General features: G+C 39.3%; 1 protein-coding gene across 1 annotated transcript in view; it reads left to right on the top strand.

Moving 5' to 3' along the window:
* LOC149323872 (versican core protein-like) overlaps positions 1-19,676 on the top strand; it is a 179,607-nt gene that overhangs the window by 44,702 nt on the left and 115,229 nt on the right. The window contains exons 3-5 of the mRNA XM_089493620.1: positions 2,114-2,491; positions 16,910-17,084; positions 17,191-17,318. Of these exons, the coding sequence (XP_089349746.1) occupies positions 2,114-2,491; positions 16,910-17,084; positions 17,191-17,318 (681 nt within the window). The remainder of the gene's footprint in view (positions 1-2,113; positions 2,492-16,909; positions 17,085-17,190; positions 17,319-19,676) is intronic.

Here is a 19,676-nt window from a genome sequence, read left to right as displayed (position 1 = left end):
GGGAAAAGAACCGATGTCACTGATGCTCCTCTCAGGGCCTTCTGCCTGGAAAGCCCATGCATGGCCCCTTCTTGTCACAGCTTGGTTTTCTGAGCCGTGATAAGGAGCTGGACCAAGTATGCATGCCCTGCCCCTACTGCCTGTGGCTGACATGTGCCCTCAATAGAGAGGTCACCGTGCCATGTAAATAAAGAGGACTTTCTTTTAAAACAACTGGACTTTAAAACAACTGAAATGCAGGCAGTGGAGTAACTTTAACACATAGCTAGCACATGTTTCTTGCTTTGAACAGTTGGTACCCAGTAGCATTTTACAGCTGTTAGGCTTTTCAGTTTTTTAAAATTAATGTACTCATTTTTTTGAACAGAGATTAAAGAGAGATTCCTACAAGACAAAAGACAGAGCTTGCTTTTGGATTCAAGATTGTCAGGCCACATTGAATAACCTAACAAGGGATTAAAGATTGGCATACAGTGTTAGCAAATATAAAATACAGTCTCCAGACATGCTGTAGGTGGGTTTGATGAATGGTAGCCAGTATTGGTCTTAAAGACATTCTGTTGTTCAATGGAAACATTTTGCTGTAAAATATTTGCAGCTGGAGATATGCTAAACTGGAAAAAGTCCTTTAATCAAGTGGGCACTATCCATATATGCATTACTGTTTATTTAATCTTCTCTCCTCCTCCTCCATCCTCCTCCTCTCTGCTCTGCCAAAAATGCTGAGATACATTTTATTTCAGAGATATGTTAAACCCTGAAGTTTGAAAGGAAATAATTAAAAGGGAGTGAATAGCTGCCTGCAGTGTGCACATGTGTGCAAGCACACACACACATGGAAAGAAAAAAAGGTGGCAGTTTCCTTTTGATATATGATAAAAAATAATCATCCATTTTTATTTAGAATAACTAGATGATATATTCTTCTGAAGCACAAGCGATGCTCAACAGTATTCTTCACAAAGTTTATTGATTAAAAGGTCAGGGTCATAACCTGCATCTATCTCACTTGCTTGAATCAAATTTTCTTCATATCTAGTGCTATCAAGGGGCTCAGGCTTGGAGAGCAAGAAATATTCACTTTACTCATGCTGAAACTAGAGTGGAGCCCCATTGTGGACTGAAAGCCGATTACTACAATGGGGGCGGGGGGCAGGGGGTGCGGAATGATGCTGAATTGTAGAACAAAGCTGTGGCGGACACGAACTCTCATGTCAGTGGATAATGAATCTGTTTCCAGTTTTGGTCTGAACTCGATTTTGGGAATAGGTTGCAGTTCTTTGGATAGGTCATGCAAAGTTCAAATTTATAACAAGAGCTGATTCCATACTCTGCTGATATGACAATCAACAACCATTAAGAGCAATCTTGGGAAATGTTTCTTGTTTTGGATTACAGCAACCTATAATCCATTATGATTGCCCATGATGACTGTTACGTTTGGGAGTTGGGGTTAAAAAATAACATCTAGATAGTCAAGAATGCCCATCCCAGCTATGAGGCAAGCTTGGGGATGTTTGTTCAGTCTTATTTCCCTTGTATGTTTATGTGGTCTTTAGAGCATGGAAGACCTGATGGAACCAATCAGAAGAATTAGAACAAAACAAGCAACTTTCTGGACAATAAACTTTGCTGTTTTATAGTATGTTTTACCGAAGTGAAAGAAGTTATAGGAAGAAAGAGTAGGTGTGTTTGTAAACGAAATGATAGGATTTGTAGTATGAGAAACAGAGAAATATGCCTCCATATATGATGTGCTGTATTAAGATGTCCATGCATTCTGCCCCAAACACATTTGAATTCCCTGTCACATGCTTACCATGTGATTGGATGTTGATGGTAATTTTGTCAGGTCCTAGCAAATCTTTGATATGAGAGGGGAATACACCTGGAACTTGCACAATCTTACATTTGTTCTTTAAGATTAGTGAAGGAATCTGAATTTACTATTCTGACTAGGACACCACAGAATGCTTTCTTGCACTTTTATCAGGCAACCCCTACTTGCTTTCACTACTGGCTGAGCGCCATTAACAGAATGGTATTGTTGCTTCTGTGGATTTCACAAAGACCAGCTTTTACTGCCTCACTAAGAGACTGTTTTCTCTTCCAGGTAAAGTGGAAAAAAATCCACCAGTGAAGGGCTCACTGGCTGGAGGCGCCATCCTCCCATGTTTCTTCTCAACTTTGCCTACTTTGCCTCCCAGCTATCACAATACTAGTGAATTTCTCCGGATTAAGTGGTCAAAAATTGAACAGGATATAGGTGAAAAAGACCTAAAAGAAACAACAGTTTTAGTGGCCCAAAATGGGAATATCAAGATAGGACAAGGGTATAAAGGAAGAGTGTCAGTTCCAAACCGCCCGGAAGATGTTGGGGATGCCTCATTGACTATGGAGAAATTGCGGGCAAGTGATACTGGAGTTTACCGCTGTGATGTCATGTATGGAATCGAAGATACTCAAGACATTGTCTCACTGGATGTTGATGGTAAGATTCTACATGCTCTATTTGTGCATTTGCTGTTTCAAGTGCAAATGCCAAAATGAAACATTAAATTAAAATAAACTGCTATACTCAATACACATTTTCCATTTTGCAGCAAGAGCTATTTGTCCCTACTTTTCTCTACCTCTTCCTAATTTTTCTATTATTTCTTTTAGTTTCACATTTTTATCATTATATTTTTTTAAAAAATAATTAACAAGCTACACGTAAGTAACTTTACAAAAAGTTAGTCATAAACAAATGAGTATGGTGGATTTGGCTTCTCATGGGACCTAAAATGTCACTGTTTTATTTTCAGACTAAAGCCAATGAAATGCTGTAATCTCTGACTAATTTCTGATGAAGAAATCAGGAGCGAGACATGGGATGGTACCCCATGACCAATCCCATCTCCCTCCTCTCCAGTTTTAACTATAGTTAAACATTACTTAAGCCCAGTTTCTAAACCATTAACCCCCTTAGCTCGGATTCAGTACTAGAGTTTGAAGGTGTTGGTTAAGAGAATCATAGTATTAACCCCAATTAACAAAAATATTGATAAAATCCTTGAGTCCTTAAGATTTGCAGGAAATGAGTTAAAGAAATTTAACCCAAAGAGGACAGGAAAGAAGGCTTAGTGTGTGTGTGTGTGTGTGGGGGGGATTTCCCCACTGCTTACCCTGTAACCATGGTTAAGAAATCAACACTTACTACAGCTATACCACAACAATAGCCTCCATATATCATGGTAGACAATTCCTTTTATAAGTGGGGTAATGAATTTAATGATTGTACAGGCTTTAATTTTTTTAAATAAAGCAACCCCCAAACAAAATAGAAATGTAGTGATTTTTAATGTGATCATAAGACTGTGACCAGAAGTATAGCCCTGTGCACAACAGGTATTAACACTCATTCTGCTCTCATCACTTTTATAATGGAATCCAAAGTAATATTATGTAAACAAACATTTAGTGCTTAAATACAACTGCTAGTCCTAACAGCAGTAGATTTACAAAAGTAGTGGTTTACTATTCAGAAATTGATTCCATATGTTAGTCTAGCTGTCCCTAGCAATTGGATTTAGTCCTAGATGCACATAGGGTGATTCACATCATGGGCACCTGGAGGCAAGGAAGAGTTGAATAAACCAGATGACTTTGCCAAGCTCTTTGCTATAAGGAAGACTAAAAGTAATGAAAAAAACATTTATGAACTTCTTTTTCTGTTTGTGGCAAATATTTCTAGGCACAATCTCTGCCCAGTACCACCCCTAACCACTTGGAATGGCTCTCTTTCAGTATCTCCAAACACTCATCTGGGTCCATCCCATAAGCAAGGGCTGGGTGTGGGGGTGTACACTGGCCTCCTGTGGAACTCTGGGGGCCACAGACTCCATTTATGCCCCCTGTACCTCCAACCTGGAAAATTTAGCAGTTGTTTCCGTTTATGGTGTCAAGGAAATGTGCAAGAATCAAGATTGTATTGTGCAAGAGGGTCAAAATCCATTATGGCTGGGAACTTTCCCATTATTTCTCTAAGCAAACACATAATGATGGTGTTTGCATTAAAATAAAATAGCAACCCCATTTACATTAAAAAAGGGAAACATAACACACTGCAAAAAGTCCACTAAGCTACCCAATGTTATCAACGTGATGGAACTTTTCAATAAAACACAATGTGCCTTTCTTTGCATTCCAGATATGGATTGATTGTTAAGTAGGATGCAGTCATATTTCTAAGTACTGTTGGCCTTCAGTATCCATGGGGGATCTGTTCCAGATGCCCCCTCTGCAATACCACATTTTCCCCAGTCTCGGTGCATGCACATGGCCATGCTGCCATTAGGGGCAGACACTGTTGTCCCATGGCGGCATGTGCACATGCCTGTACTGCTAGTGGGTACAATTCCCAGAATTTTTGAAGTTCTCAATCCTGTAAAAGCATGGATATCTACCCTTTACCTACATAGCTCTAATTTTGTTTACTTTTGTAAAGGAAATGTCATATCTTCTTCACAATAATAATAGCAAAACCACTGCTGACCACAAACATTTAATAAGCAAAGCTTCAGCTTCCAAAATGTGAAACTGATTCAAAATATTTATGTAATTCCTCTAAGAATCCAGGGACTTATTTATAGGCAGGCAAACAGAAATTGAACACACACAAAAAACTCCCCTTGTGATTTCAACTTTTTTGGCATTTAGAAGTACTACTCTTTCAAAAATGGGCTAATCCTTTTTAGGCCTTTGGATACATGTGTACTTTATGAAGGGACTTAGGAACACTACTGCCATCAGAAAATTGCTTCCATGGGGGCATGACTAGGGATGACCTAAGCTCTCCCACTGCATGAAGTAGGAAATAAAGCTCTGCTGTTGACATCATGCCATTACTACAAACCTCAGCTTTCCCAGGCCCAATTGCCAGAGGCCAAGAGAGCTCTGTACAGAGCTAGCCAGATGCTACTTCCCTAATGCAGTAGCATTGTTTGCATTTTGGAATAATTTGTTGTTGTGTGCCTTCAAGTCATTTATTACTTATGAGAACCCCAAGATTAACCTATCACAGGGTTTTCCTGGAAGAATTGTTCAGAGGGAGATTGCCATTGCCTTTCTCTGATTCTGAGGGGTGTGACTTGTCCATGGTTATCCAGTGGGTTTCCATGACTGAGTAGGGATTCAAATCCTGGTCTCCTGAAGTTCTAGTCCAACACTTAAAACCACTACTCTATGCTGGGTCTTACAATGGGTTAAAGGAAGGAAATGCTGAAAGTTGCAATAAAAACAATTAAAGCAAATATGTTAATTCAGCATGGCTGCCTTTCCCTGGGACACAGCTGCTCCACGTGTGTCCATTTTTGGTTTCAGTTTCCCAAAGGACAACAACAAACTGAATGCTTGAAACTGTTTACTGAACTTAAACACAGGAAAATAACATCAGTTTCCAACACAAACGGGTCTTATAACCCTCTGTAACCTGTCACCACTCCCATTCTTCCCTCTTCCCCCTCAGTTACTTCATTGTGGGTTGGAGACTGGCTCTCTGGTCTTCTGTAGGTCTTCTCCAACTTCTCCCAGTCAGTCTTCTTCAACTCAGGGCCTGGACCCTGTTCCCAGACCTGATCTTTAAGGTCCCACCACACCCCTTCCAGAGTAGCATCTCTTCGGGTGGCTTCTCTTGCTGCGTTCCACAGTGGGAGGTCTCCTTCCCACCTTGCGTCCCAGAGGCGAACGTCCGTGTGCAGCCCACCTGAGGTCTACCACGACCTCTCTGGAGAGCGATGGGCCAACTGTCTCTTTCCGGGCTCTGGGTTACTTTCCTGTCTCTGTCCCAGTTGTCTCTCTGAGCCCCCCTCTTCCACATCTACTCCACTTCCCCGCATTACCTGTTCCTATCCTTTTATCCTCTTTTCCAACTCCTCCCCTCTCATGGTCTTCTCTCCCAGGTCCTCAAGCTCCTCTTCTTCCCGCCACGGTTCTCCTTCAGGTTCTTGAGCCTGATCAACCCCTCCCCCATGCCCCTCCTGGCTACAGATAATAAAACAACTACAGGCATTTACTAGTCAGGAAATGCTCATTTGAAAAACAACATAATAGATCAAAAACCAAAAAGTCGAGATATATATTGTATTGTAAGTGGTAGGCATTCTGAAAGATGAGAGCAGATGTGAAAGGCTCTACTGGTGGACTCCAAGCAGATCTCAGGTGCCCAAAGAGAGTGCCACTCAGTTATTTGGCTGAATAATGTGGGTTGGGATGTGAAGAATACTTGCTAATATTTTCACTCTTGATGGGGAAAAAAGGGTTACTTGACTCTCAGCCCTCCCCCCCAAGAAAAAAGAAAACAGCTGTGAGATTGCTTATACTTGGGGACTTCACGACGGAAAATTGATTTTTGCAAAAATCAATTTTTCTGAGCAGAAAATACATTTTGGGACAGATTTTTTCCCCCCTGTGCTTTCTTTTTGCAAATGAAAAACTGATGCCTACACATGAGAGATATGTTTTATGTCCAGGAAATTATATTATTTGTGCAATTTGTGCAATGTGAAAACTTCTATATTTTTCCAGAGAAGAAAGACATTCAATGAAATTATTAATTCTTGCATGTAGGCACAAAACACGTGAAGATTTACATCCCAAGATATAGGAAAAAATACAGTTGGTCCTCCATATCCATGAACTTTTTATCTATGCATTCAAGTACCCACAGATTGAAAATATTTTTAAAATATATAAATTCCAAAAAAGCATTCCTTGATTTTTCTATTCTATATAAGAGACATCTTTTCATTACACCATTGTATTTAATGGGATGAGCATCCATGGATTTTGGTATCCACGGGGTTCCTGGAACCAAACCCCAGTGGATACCAAGGGCCCACTGTATGTCTTCAAATCAGTGAGTGTAGTGGCTCCACTACCAAATGAATCTGTTCATGGATCTGTATGAATAGCACAGAGTACACACATACACCCATGCCTTGGAAGAAATGCAGGTGGTAAAATGTAAAAGCTAAGCATGTTCAAGCTCACAATCAGGGACGTAGCTAGGATTTTAGGAAGGGGGGGTCCAGACTAAGTGCCACCATTATAATGGGGCTTGGGTGTGGCGGCACAGCAGCACACACCATTCATTTTTCTAATGGAAGGGGGGGTCTGGACCCCAAGAACCCCCCCTTGGCTACGTCCTTGCCACAATGGTTACGTAGATCTAGGGAACAAGTGAGCTAATAGTGTCTGTCTCCTTGTTAGACTTTTCCCCTTAGATGTACACTCGTTTCTCCACATTTGTGGCTTTGATTATTCACGGACTTTATTAATATATTCCTCTAAGAATATCTGGGTCCTCTACCTCAACTCTATGGTCAACTTTAACCAAAAGTTGCACTGTGATTCCTACAGAGAACACTCCACTAAGTATTTGTAGCTCCTCCAGTGTAATTCTATGCTCAATGTCTGGCAGATGTTGAGTTGCACTGGAGGAACTAGACATTCTCAGGTAAAAAAATGGTGTTTTTGTTATTTGCAGTTTCTCCACATTCATGGTGGTCCTGTGCCCCTAATGCCAGCGAAAGTGGAGGGGGGAGTGTACTTAGAATCAAACTGTCTCATTTTCCTATCAGCATTACTTTGTGGAGGAACTTGGCTGACTTTTCTATGCCGTTTCCAGTTGCTTTTGTAAACCAGCATTACCCTAACACGAGTTGTAACACTCAGTATGTCATTCAGCATGTCATTCAAGTTAAGTAGACCACAAAATCAAAAGAAATAGTCTCTTGAAAAACTGAAGATTTAAGAAGGGCTTCAAAGGATCTGTGAAGGTTTAGACTGCCTGTGGGTGGCAGATGACATCTTTATATAGAGCTTTTTTTTTTCCTTTTAAAAACCTAATTAACTCAGGATGTCAGCAATAGATCAGCCTTTTCTGTGTCACCCTTTGATACAGTGGGAGGGGCAATTTTCATGGATCTCCAATCTATTTGTTTGGATTTGATTCAGCAGCAAATTGGAAAAGTTATGTTTGAACAGGAAAAGTAGGCACAGTAGGAGGAGTGATCATCTCTAGTTCATTTGAACAGGATTTGTGTAGTAGAAAGTCCTGCTAAATTTAACTCTTCTTTGCTGCTAGAGGATTTGGGCACAATCTGCTCAGTATGTTTTCCATTCAGTGTAATAAGATTTGTATTAGAATACATCTACTTTCTGCCTAGAAAAAGTAAAACAGAGTTTACGTCACTGAAAACATGCAAAAGTTAAAATATAATCAAACTATCAGATGTTTAAGAAAGCCTTGTGAAATTCATGGGGTCACCATAAGTTGACAGGTGACTTGAAATCACATACACATAAACATCGAGTTCAAAGCAAACACAAGCAACAAATACAGGCAATGCAACTTGTTAAAAATCCTGTCCCATAAACAGTTCTCATAAGGCCTGTCAAAATAAAATAGAAAAAAGGCATTTTTCTCCTGTTAGAAAGATATAATTGTAGTATCCACTCCAGCCTAGGGAGTTCCAGAGGCAACCATCAAGAAGATCCTCCCAAATGTTAATATGTGAATGTGGTAGAATGCAGAGATGGATCTCCCATAAAGATCTCAAAACCCTGGCAGAAGAACACACTTCTTCAGATAACCTGGACCTAAGCCATGCAGTGCTTTATAAGCAACAATCACCACTTTGAATTGTACTGGAAAGGGACTAGTAGCCAGCAGAGATGTTGCAAGCAAGGACTTATATGTATGCTTGGATAGTACTAGTAATATTTTGGATGCAACATTTTTCTTGCATGTTTAGGTACTCAGAGAACCTGTTGATCCAGGAGAGCCCAGCTCAATTCACTTCAAATCCCCTTTGAGTTTTTTCCCCTTTTTAAGTACATGAAGGGATGACATCATGGCATTAATTCAGTGGATTTTTAGCTTATTCTGCTGTCTCTTTTCGCTTGTCTCAGCTCACTCTATTATCCTCTCCACACAATCACAGGTCTTCTCTCTATATCACAGCTCTGTTAAACTGTTACACTTTTCTCCTTACTCAATAGAATGTTGGCGTCTGCCCTGATTATTTTTTGGGTAGCTTTGCTGTGTTTCCCTATTTGCCTATCCCTCTCACTACTGTGCTTCTAGTGCTCTTTGAAATCCTCTGCTTCTCCTCAATTTGCTCACTTTTCTTTAGGGCACTTCAGAACATCATTTTCAGAGCTAATAGATGCAGAGTGTTCTTGCATAGAACAGAATACTAGTAAGGGATGGTGATCAAGGTAGCTGCCTTGATCTCATTGGAGAGGTGGGGTATAAACATCATCATCATCATCATCATCATCATCATCATCATCATCATCATCATCATCATCATCATCATCCCATATCCTCTGTCTCAATCACAGTCCTGATTAATCCTCTGATGTCCCACTTTGCCAGCTCCTTTTAAAATTTCCCAGTTTATCTCTCTTCTTCCCACTCTTCTCTTTTATCCTCAGCATACTCAAATTGATCTGCAAACAGAATTCAAAATGTAAAAGTACTTTGCATTCAACTAATTCAGCAGGGGAGAGAGAGGAGGGAAGAGGGTAGTGTTTTTCTCTTCCCAACAGGTTCAGACAAAAGCAAACTATGGTAGCCTCTCCTAATTTGTGTGTTCTTCCTCATCAATAACTTTTGCCATCTTAAACACACTCTGATGTTGCATGTTTTCACATTCTCAGTTTTTATCTGTGAAATGTTGGAAGGCATATGGTCCATCTGCATGCAAACAACACTACACCAGTAGGAACTGTATGTGTGCAGTCTAGTGCACATAGAGTTCTGCATACACACATCCACCTCTTGATGGTCCAGGCAATGTGCAGAAGACTTGTCAGGGAGAAGTATGGGTCTACACTCAACAAAGGAGCATATAACTTCCATGTTAAAACAGCCTCACTGGCTACCGGTTCATCTGGGCACAATTCAAAGTGCTGGTCATGACCTATAAAGCCCTACACAGCTTAGGTCCAGACTATTTGAAAGGCCATATCTCTCCATAGAAACCTGCCAGAGTTTTAAGATAATAAGGGGAAGTCTTTCTCTTGGTCCTGCCGTCATTACAGGCTTGTTTGGTGAGGATATGTGGCTGCTCCCACCCTTTGGAACTCTCCTCTGCAGGACACAAGGCTAGCCCCTTCCCTGCTTTCCTTTTGCCAGGAAGCAAAAACATCCCTATTTAAGCAAGACAGTTTTTAAAATAAATAAATAAATGTATGTTTTATATGTTTTTAACTTTTGTATGATTTTAATCAGTTTTATAGTGTTTTAATGTGGTGTTTTGAAATTGGTTTTACACTTTTTGTAAATGTTTTTAATTTGGTGTTATGGAAGCCCCTGGGAGTAAAGTGGCATATAAATAAAGTAAATAAAATAATGCATTGGCTTCTGTCTCTGGTGCAGTTGCCCACCACACTTAAACTATTGATTGATTCCTATCCCACTGTGACAGGCCACTAGGTAACACTGTCACTAATTTTGTAGATATATCAATAATAAGATCGTGTAGACAGCCATTTAATGCTGAAAAGTAGCAATAGCAATAGCAGCTTCACTTATATACCGCTTCATACTGAACGAAGAAGTCTCTAAGTGGTTTACAACTGTTAGCTAATTGCCCCCAACAAGCTGGGTACTCATTTTAGCCACCTTGGAAAGATGCAAGCCTGAGTCGAGCTTGAGCCCTCGCTAGTATTGAACTTGCAACCTTATGGTTTTCAGTGAATGGCTGCAGTACAGACATTTAACCACTGCGCCATCAGGATCTGAGAGGTCTATGTATTTCCTTTATTTACAGTGCCTTGATAAGGCAGAGGTCATGAAAAGAAATTGCTGTATGATTGAAACTGAAACATAAAACAAAAATAAAGCTGGAAATAATTGCATACAGTCTTATTTCTCTAGCAAATGATTATATCCAGTTTTTAAAATATATTTTTTTTCATTTGGATTTTCAGCTTCACTCTATTCCAAGGGTCCACAGTATAACAACTTTTTAAAAAAAGAAATACAAAACATAAAACTGCATGATAGAATTCCACAGAATCTTAGAAGATGTAGCAGTTCTCAAGTATGTTAATATCAGTTTCCTAGAAATGTTTCCTGGCTCTTTCCCTGGAATGTAGATGTATCTTTTTTCCCTAAATTTCAGTAAATTCACATAGTGGCTTTTGATACCATCAACCATGGTATCCTTCTGAGTCACCTCTCTGGGATGGGGCTTAGAGGTATTGTTCTACAGTGGTGCTGTTCTTTCCTGGAGGGGTGCTCTCAGAAAGTGGCCCTGGCGGATTCCTGTTCGACCCCTATGCTTTTTAACATCTACATGAAACCGCTAGGAAAGGTTGTCTGAAGTTTTGGAGTAACATGTCATCAGTAAATTGATGATACCCAGCTCTATTACTCCTTTCCACCTAATTCTAAGGAAGCTGTTTCTGTTCTAAACCGGTGTCTGGCTGCTGTAATGGACTGGATGAGGGCAAACAAATTGAAGCTTAATCCAGAGAAGCCAGAGGTGCTCCTGGTCAGTCGAAAGACAGATCCGGGAATAAGGTTTCAGCCTGTGTTAGATGGGGTTAGACGCCCCTTGAAAACTCAAGTTTGTCATTTGGGGACACTTCTGGATTCAGCACTGAGCCTGGAGTGCTTTTGCACAGCTAAAAGTCATGCGCCAACTGCGCCTGTTCCTGGAGAAGTCAGATCTGATCACAGTGGTATATGCCTTGTTACATCCCATCTGGATTAATGTAATGTGCTCTACATGGGGCTGCCTTTGAAAAGTGCTCAGAGTCTTCAGCTGGTCCAAATATCTGCAGTCAAGCTGTCAACCGGAGCTGGCTACGGAGAGCATACAACTCTCTCATTGCAAAAGCTCCATTGGCTGCCAGTCTGTTTTCGGGCACGATAAATCTGGATCCATAAGCCTCCACTTCTGCAGAGGCTCTGAGTTCCAGCAAGTCTAAACCTGACTAGAAAGTTATCAGTCCATAACAATGCAACAGTAGAAAGCTCCTCCATTCCCAAATTACCATCACTCCCCCCCCCTGTACAGAACACAAGGGGTCCAGAGTGTGCCAAAAAGGAGGAACTACAGTTGTCCCTTCTTATACACGGATTTTTTATACACAGATTCAAGCATCCACAGATTTAAAATGTTCATAAAAAGTATAAATTTCAAATATCAAACCTCAATTTTCAATTTTTATAAGGAACACCATTTTACTATGTCATTATATTTAATGGGACCTGAGCATCCACGGATTTTGTTATCCACAGGGGATCTTGGAACGAAACCCCAGCATATTACAAGGGTCCACTGTATATCAACCAAAAAATAAGACAAAATGCTGTATATGATAATTTATGGAGAAAGATGCACATTTAGTAATAAGTATAGTTTAACCAGAAATACCATACTTTTGATAAAATGAGTAGTGTGCCTGCTAAACCTGCTCTCCAGATGCTATTTTCTGATGGGAAGCTGCTCAAGGATCTTACTCTCCTTTTCTTTGGTGATTTATTTCCAAACCAGATGTGGAATAGACATCCTTTCAAATAGAAAACAACTTCAGACAGAGGACTATTATCTTAAAGTATGTTCAACTGCATAGATGTCATAGGGTTTTCTTAGGCAAGGTGTGGTTTACCACTGTCTTTCTCTGAATTAAGCATGCAACATCTAGTATTCCCTGGCTAACTAGCTACATCTGAACCCTGCTTAGCTTCTGAGATCTGATGGGATCTAGTGCCTTAAGAATTCTTCAAATAAAGGGTTATCCTCTTTTAAAGTAGGAATGATGACTACCCTACACTCTACTAATTGCTCTAGCTACTGAATGCTGTAGTCCATTCATTATTGTAAAGGCCCCTGATTAAATTCAGGAAACATTTTAAAAAATTAACAGATAAGTTGTGGATCAGAATTAAATTAAATTAAATTAAATAAACTATTATCTTCTTGGTTACTTGCTTCATACTTATTGGTCCCCAGATATTTTCTGAAAGTCATACTGAAATATACTGAAAGCTTCTAAAAAGATGTACTTTGTGAGTACAGCTTTAAGTAAAAATTATTTTTGAAGATATATTCAGATATCTGATATTAGTCACTAAATCTTTCAGTATTCAGAAATTCCAATAATTGATATTCAACCTCATGTGTAACTTGATCCTTATTTGGAAGAAAGTCAAGAAAAGCATGGTAGCCAATGGAATTCATTTTGAACAAATGTGTACAGGTGCTGTCAAGGTAATACTACCAATTTTGACTTCTAATGCTATCTTGCTTTTTTACCTCATGATCCTATTTTAATTTATACATATATTAGTTTAACCCTTGGAAATGTGCCTGTGTAATGACAACTGGGAAGGAGAAGCTGGTAAAAACATTATTTCATCTAGCCTCATGTTTTAGTGCAACACTGGAGTGCATAAGAAAAAGTGAAATTGGTTTTCATCATTTTTGAGAAGCACAAGCTCTCACAGATCACAAATTTAAATTAGCTTGGCAATTAGATTTTAATGAAAATCAAGATATAAGCTTTTCAGCTCAATAGCTTAATCCCTTGGTGGTCAAAGTCCATCTGAAGTTATTTTGCAGTCCATTAACTTGAGCACCAGTTGCTATGGCCTGTTGTGCACAGAGGAAGAAGGGTGGTCAATAGTATATATGTCTGTTATTTCTATTTTTGATGCAATTGATCATGCTCTCCGTTTACAGCTGGAGAGACTGTGGGTAGCCATCTGATATGGGGTCCATTGGGTCTTTAGTATACTTTCAAGAAAACAGTCATGGGTTTTCACTCTCTGACAATTTGATTGCTTAACATAGCAATGAATGCATATATTTAAATATAAAATAATAACAAATTACTACCAGTATTATTACACCATTACATGGATAGTTGTGTTAGCTGAAAAAGAAATTATACATCTGTTTAAATTGTGTAATCACATATAGGAAATTCCAGGGTGGTATACATTTAGCACAGCTGGCTCTCAGCCATCTTCTCATAACATTAAACCCATTCCAAGGTTTGAGATTTCTCCAAATGTTGTTTGACCAAATGTTAGCAAACTCATTATAAGTGTTGATGAATTATACATTTGGAATCACTCTTTGGGTTACATGGAATAATTCTTCAGTAAGTAAGGGTGTTTTACAGAGAACAGATACAAATCCATATCCCTGTCAAGCAGGCCCAAGTCCCACTGAATTCAATCATTTGGCTGTACTGTAGGTCTTGCACCTAATAAATCATGTCAAAATGTTTAAGCTTGAACAGTTCAGGTGATGCATATAATATGTGCCACAAAGTTGTTTAAAAGAGGTATATATAGTGATGATGAAGGAACACCTCTGTCCACATTCTGAATAGGTTATTTTGTAAAACAAATCACCATTTGATCTCAATGTACTGTAGAGCACTCCCTGTAATTTTAATGCAACAATTCTTGAGCTGTTACTTCTACTTCTTCTCCATTTAAACTGTGTCACATAGGGATATTGCTTTTTAGATATAGCCAGGGGGCATCACTAGGGGTGCATGTGAAGGGGTGTGAACCACACTAGGTGATACCCTAAGGTGGGTGACACCACTGCTCCCCAAACAGCTGCCATTTGGCAGAAATGAGCTGTGGTGTTTGCCTGCATCCTTTTAAAACACTCAAGAGATGATGTGAGTGGGGCAAGGCTCAGTGGAAAGAGAAAGGAGAGGCCTCAACCCTTTAATTCTTTTTTTTTTTAATCACATCTTACAAAAATTTCACTTTAACCACATAAAACGATGTAGATGTAAATACATTTAGTCTTTTCATATGATATTGTAATTAAAAAGTATAAGTTTAAATTTGCTAGATGTTGTTGTTGTTGTTAACTGCCTTCGTGTTGATCTCGACCCATGGCGATCCTGCTGATGAGACATCTCCAAGACCCCCTGCCCTCTTCTGCTCTGTCCAACTCCAGCAAACTCATACTTGTGATCTCTTTAATAGAATTCATCCATTTAGCATGCAGCTTTCCTCTCTTTCTACTTCCCTCCACCTTTCCTAGTATTATTGTTTTTTCCAAGGATTCATGCCTTCTCATGTTGTGTCCAAAGTATGTCAGCCTAACTTTTGTCACCTTGGTTCTTGGGCGATTTTTGGCTTGATTTGTTAGGACCCATTTGTTTATTTTTTTGGCTGTCCGTGCAATCCTTAGCACTCTTCTCCAGCCTTGCCCCACTGTAATGAATCGTTTTCCTTCCTATCTTCTTTCTTAACTGTCCAGCTCTCACATCCATACATGGTAATTAGGAATACAATGACTTGTATGATCCTAACTTTTGTGCTTAGTTGTATATCTTTTAGGATCTTTTCTAGTTCTTTCATAACTGCCCTTGCCATCCTTAATCTTCTTCTGATTTCTTGGCTGCAGTCTTCGTTTCAATATTTGATCCCAGATATGATAACTCTTTTACTATATCTGTTTCCTTATTGTCTAGTTTGAATTTGTGTAGATTCTCCATTGTCATTATTTTTGTTTTCTTTATGGTCAACAGTAAGCCTGCCTTTGCACTCTCTTTCTTGATCTTCCTTAGTAGTTGTTCGAGGTCTGGGAGGTTTTCTACTAGCATTATGGTGTCATCTGCATATCTTAGATTGTTTATATTCCTTCCTTTATGTCACATCTAGCATCATAGAATCATAGAGCTGGAAGAGATTGCAAGGGCCATCCAGTCCAACCCCCTGCCATGCAGGAAATCTAAATCAAAGCATCCCTGACAGATGGCCATCCAGCCTCTGTTTAAAGACCTCCAAGGAAGGAGACTCTATCACCTTCCGAGGAAGTGCATTCCACTGTCGAACAGCCCTTATTGTCAAGAAGTTCCTCCTAATGTTGAGGTGGAATCTCTTTTCCTGCAGCTTGCATCCATTGCTCCGGGTCCTAGTCTCTGGAGCAGCAGAAAACAAGCTTGTTCCCTCCTCAATATGACATCCCTTCAAGTATTTAAACAGGGCTATTATATCACCTCTTAACCTTCTCTTCTCCAGGCCATTATATTCCATGATATATGGGAATTATGATTTGAATAACTTTAGTACAAAAACATAACTAAGTATTCTGTCTGATGTGGTGTCAGAGGAAGTCAGTTGTGAAGGGTTAACATCATGAGTTACTGTATGATTAGGTGACACCAACCTCAGTGATGCCACTGGATATAGTTAGCTATTCCATCTCCCTCCCACCCTGAAAAACAAGCTGAGGAGCAGAGCCTAGAAAACTTATTTTTAAAAGTAATTCATTGTGTCACTCACTATGACTAGTATCCTGTTAGTTAGTCCCCGTCAGAGTAGACCCATTCAATTAAATATTGAATAATGATTCAGCATATAGATAAATCCAATGGAGTCAGGAGTCTACTGTAGTCAGAACAAGAGGATACAGGACAAGGAAACCTCTCTTATAATAGCCTTGTTGCTCTTGCCACTGCATTTTGGGCTGAAGTAACTTGTTACATTCATTTTTGCATTCCTTGGTACTTTATCTTGGTTTTCGGCCTGTAATAATCCTGACTGTCTAATTTTCATTTTGGAAAGGAAAAAAATATGAGAAAATGACCAACATTTTTGAATAATTTTCCTTGGAATTTCCCCACAACAGTTTAGTCGTAAAAAGCAACAAGGAAAAACTCAAACAAATGAATTTACTTATTATATGAAAAAGGAAATAATGTCAGCGGATGATATGTCATTTTGTAAAAGAAGCACAGTTGTGCCTTCACTACCCCATAAGTAACTTTATGTAGGTAACATAAGTTATTTGTACCATGTTAGAATGTTTTAAGCATAACAAATGTTAATGAAGCATAAGCAACCAACATGAGTTTATTGTCTTTGCAGGTGTAGTGTTTCATTATCGTGCAGCAACTAGTAGGTACACTCTGAATTTCCAGCAGGCACAGGAGGCTTGCTTGGAGAATGGTGCAGTAATAGCAAACCCTGACCAGCTGACAGCTGCATATGAAGATGGATTTGAACAATGTGACGCTGGTTGGTTGTCTGACCAGACTGTTAGGTGAGGTGACCAACTGGTTTCTTGAATGTTCATCCTCATTAAATAGCTTTCTCTATATCCACAGCACTCGACTTTTACTCATTGCTCTTTTTGCATTGCATTGCAGGTACCCCATCATACAACCAAGAGCTGGCTGCTATGGAGATATGATGGGAAAGGAAGGAGTCAGGTCCTATGGATATCGCCTTTCAAATGAAACCTATGATGTCTATTGCTATGTGGGGAGTTTAAATGGTAAGCAATGCCCTTATTTTTAAGCTCTGCCTATGGTGGTTGGAATAAACCCAAAGAGTCACAGTTAGAATGTACATCAGACTTTTTTTTTTAGGACAACAAACATGACAATCGGCTTTAAATAAATTAAGCCTTCTGTGGCAGCTTTGCATATTCATCCTTTCCCCTGAAGAGTAGAGATCCCATGCTTTCCTATACAGGTTGATTATCACTTTTCTGAAATACTTGGGATCAGAAGTGTTTTGGCTTTTGATTTTTTACTTCATTGACCAATCTTAAAGCTATATTTTTTGCAATTAAAAAAAAATCACATTCCAGAAGATGCTCTTAATAATGGTTTCTAGCTTTCTCTTTTGGATGTGACTGAAAATATTTTATTTTATTTTATTTTATTATGATGGCAATTACTTTTTAAAACATAGAATCATAGAATCATAGAGTTGGAAGAGACCACAAGGGCCATCCACTCCAACCCCCTGCCAGGCAGGAACTCTCAATCAGAGCCTCTGTTTAAAGACCTCCAAAGAAGGAGACTCCACTACACTCTGAGGAAGTGTATTCCACAGCTATTACTGTCAGGAATTTCCTGCTAATTTTGAGGTGGAATCTCTTTTCCTGTAGCTTGCATCCATTGTTCCATGTTCTAGTCTTTGGAGCAGCAGAAAACAAGCTTGCTCCATCCTCAGCGTGGCACCCCTTCAAATACTTAAACAGGGCTATCATGTCACCTCTTAACTGTCTCTTTTCCAGGTTAAACATACCCAGCTCCCTTAGTCTTTCCTCATAAGGCATGGTTTCCAGGCCTTTCACCATTTTGGTGGCTTTTACTGCAGAAAATCCTGGGGGAAATATAGCTTTGGTTTGACAGGAAAATAGGACTGAAGCTGAAGGTACCAAGCTGGGAGGGACAGCTCTGTGGGGGTGCTGGAAGATTTTAGACAATTCGTCCTGTAAATTACTTTGAAAATTGGTAATATACTTGTGTTAGTGCTTAAAATCTTCTCTGTAGCAGCTCATATTTCAGGACAACCATGTCTACAGCTGCACTGATTGGAAAATGATGAATTTTGGTCCAGATATTTGGAGAAGTAGGAAGATCTGCTAGCCGTTTATCTTCTTTTGCAACCTCAGTTTGGCTGTCAGAGGACAGTCTTCTACATATAGACATCTTTTTCATGGAAGAGCTTGTGGAATTAAAAGTCCAGTTCAAAGATAAATTACCAAATTGTTAAAGAAGAGAGAACTAAGCCTAGCACTGTTGTTCCTGATTCTGTGGAAAAAACTGCAGTGCTTGCACGGGGCCATTCTCTTTTTGCCTGTGAAGTTTATTTGACATGTTGGAAAAGAGAGCATTAATAACTGCTCCTTTAACTTGTGCATTGGATACATAGTACCCGAAGTGGATCAGTTTGTTGTAGAATGTAATACATTATCATTCAGAAATCATTTCTGAGAGTGTTGGCCTTTTCTTACAAGATACCACTGGGGAAAAACATTGTTGTCAGTATCACACCAGACTCTTAAAACTATGCATGTGAAACATTGTTTCATAGCATGTTGTTCCATTACTGATTGCACTGATGATCTAGTAGTCATCACATGATATAGCTTGGTGGAGATGACTTACAAATATTTGACTCTTAGTAAAGTGTATATATTATTGTACCCGGGGGTTAAAGTACATTAGACAACTATACTGGACAGCATTAAACCAGATGGCATTATTAAGAGGGTGGAGGGTATTTGGAAAAGATATTTACTGAAATATGTTTTGAATTTACTGTACTAATTAGATGCATCATAGTGAGATATATGAAAAGCATTAATGATTTTAGCTCCTTCCATCCCCTTTTATAGTCCATTCCTGCACATATTTGCTTGAAATGAAATCTTTGTGTGAGTTTGTTGGTGGGATTCAGAGAGACCCTTTTCAGTAACTGCCTCACCACAGCCTCCTTTAGAAGGATGGAAAAAAATCTCCTGCTGCAGTGAGACATTCACCACTCCCTTTACACATTCCACCAGTTCCCCTCTAGCTGCTTTCAGAAGCCAGGAAGGGCAAAGATCCAGTATGCATATGGTGGCCCTCACTCTTCTAGGGATCCTGTCCACATCCTCAGGCTGCACAAATTGAAACTTATCCGATAATACAGGGCAAGCAAGCTCTGATATTACATCCATTGGGGCTGTGTCAACTATGGCATCCAAGTCAGAGTGGATCCAAGCAATTTTGTCAACAAAGTGTCTTGCAAATTCTTCACAGTGAGCTGTCAAGTTTTAAAATGTTTTAAAAAGTTTGTTTAAAAATATCACCAGAAAATACTTTAATAACAAGTATTAATATAAGATGATATAATT

Source organism: Sceloporus occidentalis, unplaced genomic scaffold (genome assembly GCF_023333645.1).
Source record: "Sceloporus occidentalis isolate IW3139 unplaced genomic scaffold, rSceOcc1.0.p SCAF_1, whole genome shotgun sequence".
In the NCBI taxonomy this organism is placed as follows: domain Eukaryota; kingdom Metazoa; phylum Chordata; class Lepidosauria; order Squamata; family Phrynosomatidae; genus Sceloporus; species Sceloporus occidentalis.
This window is presented reverse-complemented; position numbering and strand designations above follow the sequence as displayed.